At 51.6% G+C, this 2,166-nt stretch overlaps 2 protein-coding genes across 2 annotated transcripts; one reads left to right on the forward strand and one right to left on the reverse strand.

Annotated features, from left to right (window-relative positions):
• Nucleotides 1-23: 23 nt before the first annotated feature.
• On the forward strand, nt 24-1,572 carry PPTG_02244 (hypothetical protein). Its single transcript, XM_008893284.1, has 2 exons — nt 24-174; nt 247-1,572. Exons 1-2 carry the CDS (start codon nt 154-156, stop codon nt 1,477-1,479), a joined length of 1,254 nt encoding a protein of 417 aa, XP_008891532.1. The 5' UTR covers nt 24-153; the 3' UTR covers nt 1,480-1,572.
• Nucleotides 1,573-1,727: 155 nt separating this feature from the next.
• On the reverse strand, nt 1,728-2,101 carry PPTG_02245 (peptidyl-prolyl cis-trans isomerase ESS1; the record flags this gene model as incomplete). Its single annotated transcript, XM_008893285.1, has 3 exons — nt 1,728-1,875; nt 1,941-2,005; nt 2,072-2,101. The coding sequence occupies 3 exons, from the start codon at nt 2,099-2,101 to the stop codon at nt 1,728-1,730; spliced, it is 243 nt and encodes an 80-aa protein (XP_008891533.1).
• Nucleotides 2,102-2,166: the final 65 nt, after the last annotated feature.

Here is a 2,166-nt window from a genome sequence, read left to right on the forward strand (position 1 = left end):
GAATTTGTCTCTCGTGAGGGCGAGATTCGTGGAGAAAACGCTCCCGCTTTTGGCAACGAAACATTTGCGCGCGTGGTGCAGGAGCTGGCGAAAACGGAGAAGCTCAAGGGGGAGCTGGCCAGTGTGTTCAAGGGCGAATACGTCGGTGCCTACATGGACGTCCAGTACTACATGGTACGGCTGATTGATACTGTTACAGTAATACATTATTGCGAGGAACTGATGCTTGGATGTTTTTTTTAATAGCTGAAGAATCTGGCGCAAATTCTGGACAACGCAGAGGAGCAGGACTTGACGCTGGTTGCCAATGCGCTGCGCTTGCTCGGAATGGTGCAGATGCCGTATGACGCAGAGGAAATCACGTCGTTCCTTGTGGAACCCAAAAACTCGAACTTGCCGGAGCAAGAGTTGGTGAGCAGTGACGAAGAGAGCGATGACGAGGAGGAAGAGGTGCTCGCTACTGCTGGAACGAAGCGGAAGGCTGCGGACTCAAAGGCGAATAAAACAAAGAAAACGAGGGGTCTTCACAGCGTGAAGCAACATCAGCACGCGTTCAGTCTTGCCTGGATTGCTGTACTGCGCCACAAATTACCCCAGGCTTCATACAAGAAGGTGCTAGTGCAGCTCCCGGACGATATCATGCCACACCTGGTAAATCCGCTGCTACTTGCAGACTTCCTCACTGACTCGTACAGCATCGGCGGCGTCACGAGTTTGCTGGCGCTCAACAGTCTGTTCATCCTCATTCAGGACTATAATTTTGACTCGCCGGACTTCTACAACAAGCTGTACGCACTACTGGACGATCCCTCGCTGTATTCAGCCAAGCAGCGCGACCGCTTCTTCGGTCTACTGAACCTCTTCCTGTCATCTACGCATTTACCGGCATACACGGTAGCAGCATTCGCCAAGCGGTTGTCACGCAGTGCGTTGACAGCCGAGCCTGGCGCTATCCTGTTCATTATCCCGATGGTGTACAACCTGATCTTGCGCCACAAGGAATGTCTGCAGCTCATCCACCGCACCGGTGCGTTCACCGCAGCAGAAAAGGCTGCTAAGCGTCGAGAGGAACTGTCGAGTGGGTCTGCTGTCGATGCTGCAGCCAAAAAACTGTCCAGTGAGAAGACGGAGCTGGTGCTGAAGGACGGTCACGACCCGTTCATTAACGACGAGCTGGACCCGATCAAGTGCAATGCCCTGCAGAGTTCTCTGTGGGAGTTGTACACGATGAAGCATCATTACAACGCTGATGTTGCATTGAAGGCGCGGATGTTCGAGGAGAAGCTACGTCACCAGTTTGTGGATGTGGACGAGAGCATGGAGATCACGTACAAGAGCCTATTCGACAAGCAGCTAAAGCGTAAGGAGAAGGGCAAGGTGCCTCTTGCCTTCCAGCCTTGCAATGGTCTCTTCTCGAACGGTGCCGACGCTGAAGACAAAGAGGAGGACAACGTGTTTGCCAAGGTGTTCGAGCTTTAGACTGTTTTCTGGCTTCCTAGCTAATATATCCATCCCCATAGACTGTCATCAACTCGTCATACGTGAATGTTGGCGCAATGTATTCATCATTCACCAACGCCGCACAAGTTTCATTTTGTATGACTGGGTAACACAAACAAACCCCAACAAGGTTGTGCTGTGTGATAAATGCTGCGGGCAGAAGTCAGCATCTTTGGTTGGCGCTGGGTTTTATTCATCCGTCCCGGGTCTGGAGTATGAGAATTTAGTTATGCGATGCGGAGAATGACATGGACGCCGCTGTCGCTCTCCACCAAGTCGCTGAGTTCGCCAACTTTAAGAGCAAACGCAGCCTTTTCAAAAGAGGGGGTCATCTTGCCGCGCGTGAACGGTCCCAGGTCGCCTCCGCGCTTCGCACTGGATGAACACAGGACGGACATTTAAGCAACAATAACGAACCGAAGTACCTTCAAGACACGAACCTGCTACAGTCACTTTCTTCCTTGGCAATTTCCTCAAAAAGCTCGCGTAGCGCCTCGGATGATCTCTGTAATATATATACCATGGAGCAAACACAAGATATTCGAGTTAATCATTGGTATAGTCAAATAACCCCGTGAGGTTCTCCTAGGCAAACGTACATCGGGATTGGATTCCACGCATGCCAGTAATTTTTCGCGGATGCCGCCTGCCTTCGCCTCCGCCACT

The sequence above is a fragment of the Phytophthora parasitica genome, assembly GCF_000247585.1.
Source record: "Phytophthora parasitica INRA-310 unplaced genomic scaffold supercont2.2, whole genome shotgun sequence".
Taxonomy (NCBI): domain Eukaryota; phylum Oomycota; class Peronosporomycetes; order Peronosporales; family Peronosporaceae; genus Phytophthora; species Phytophthora nicotianae.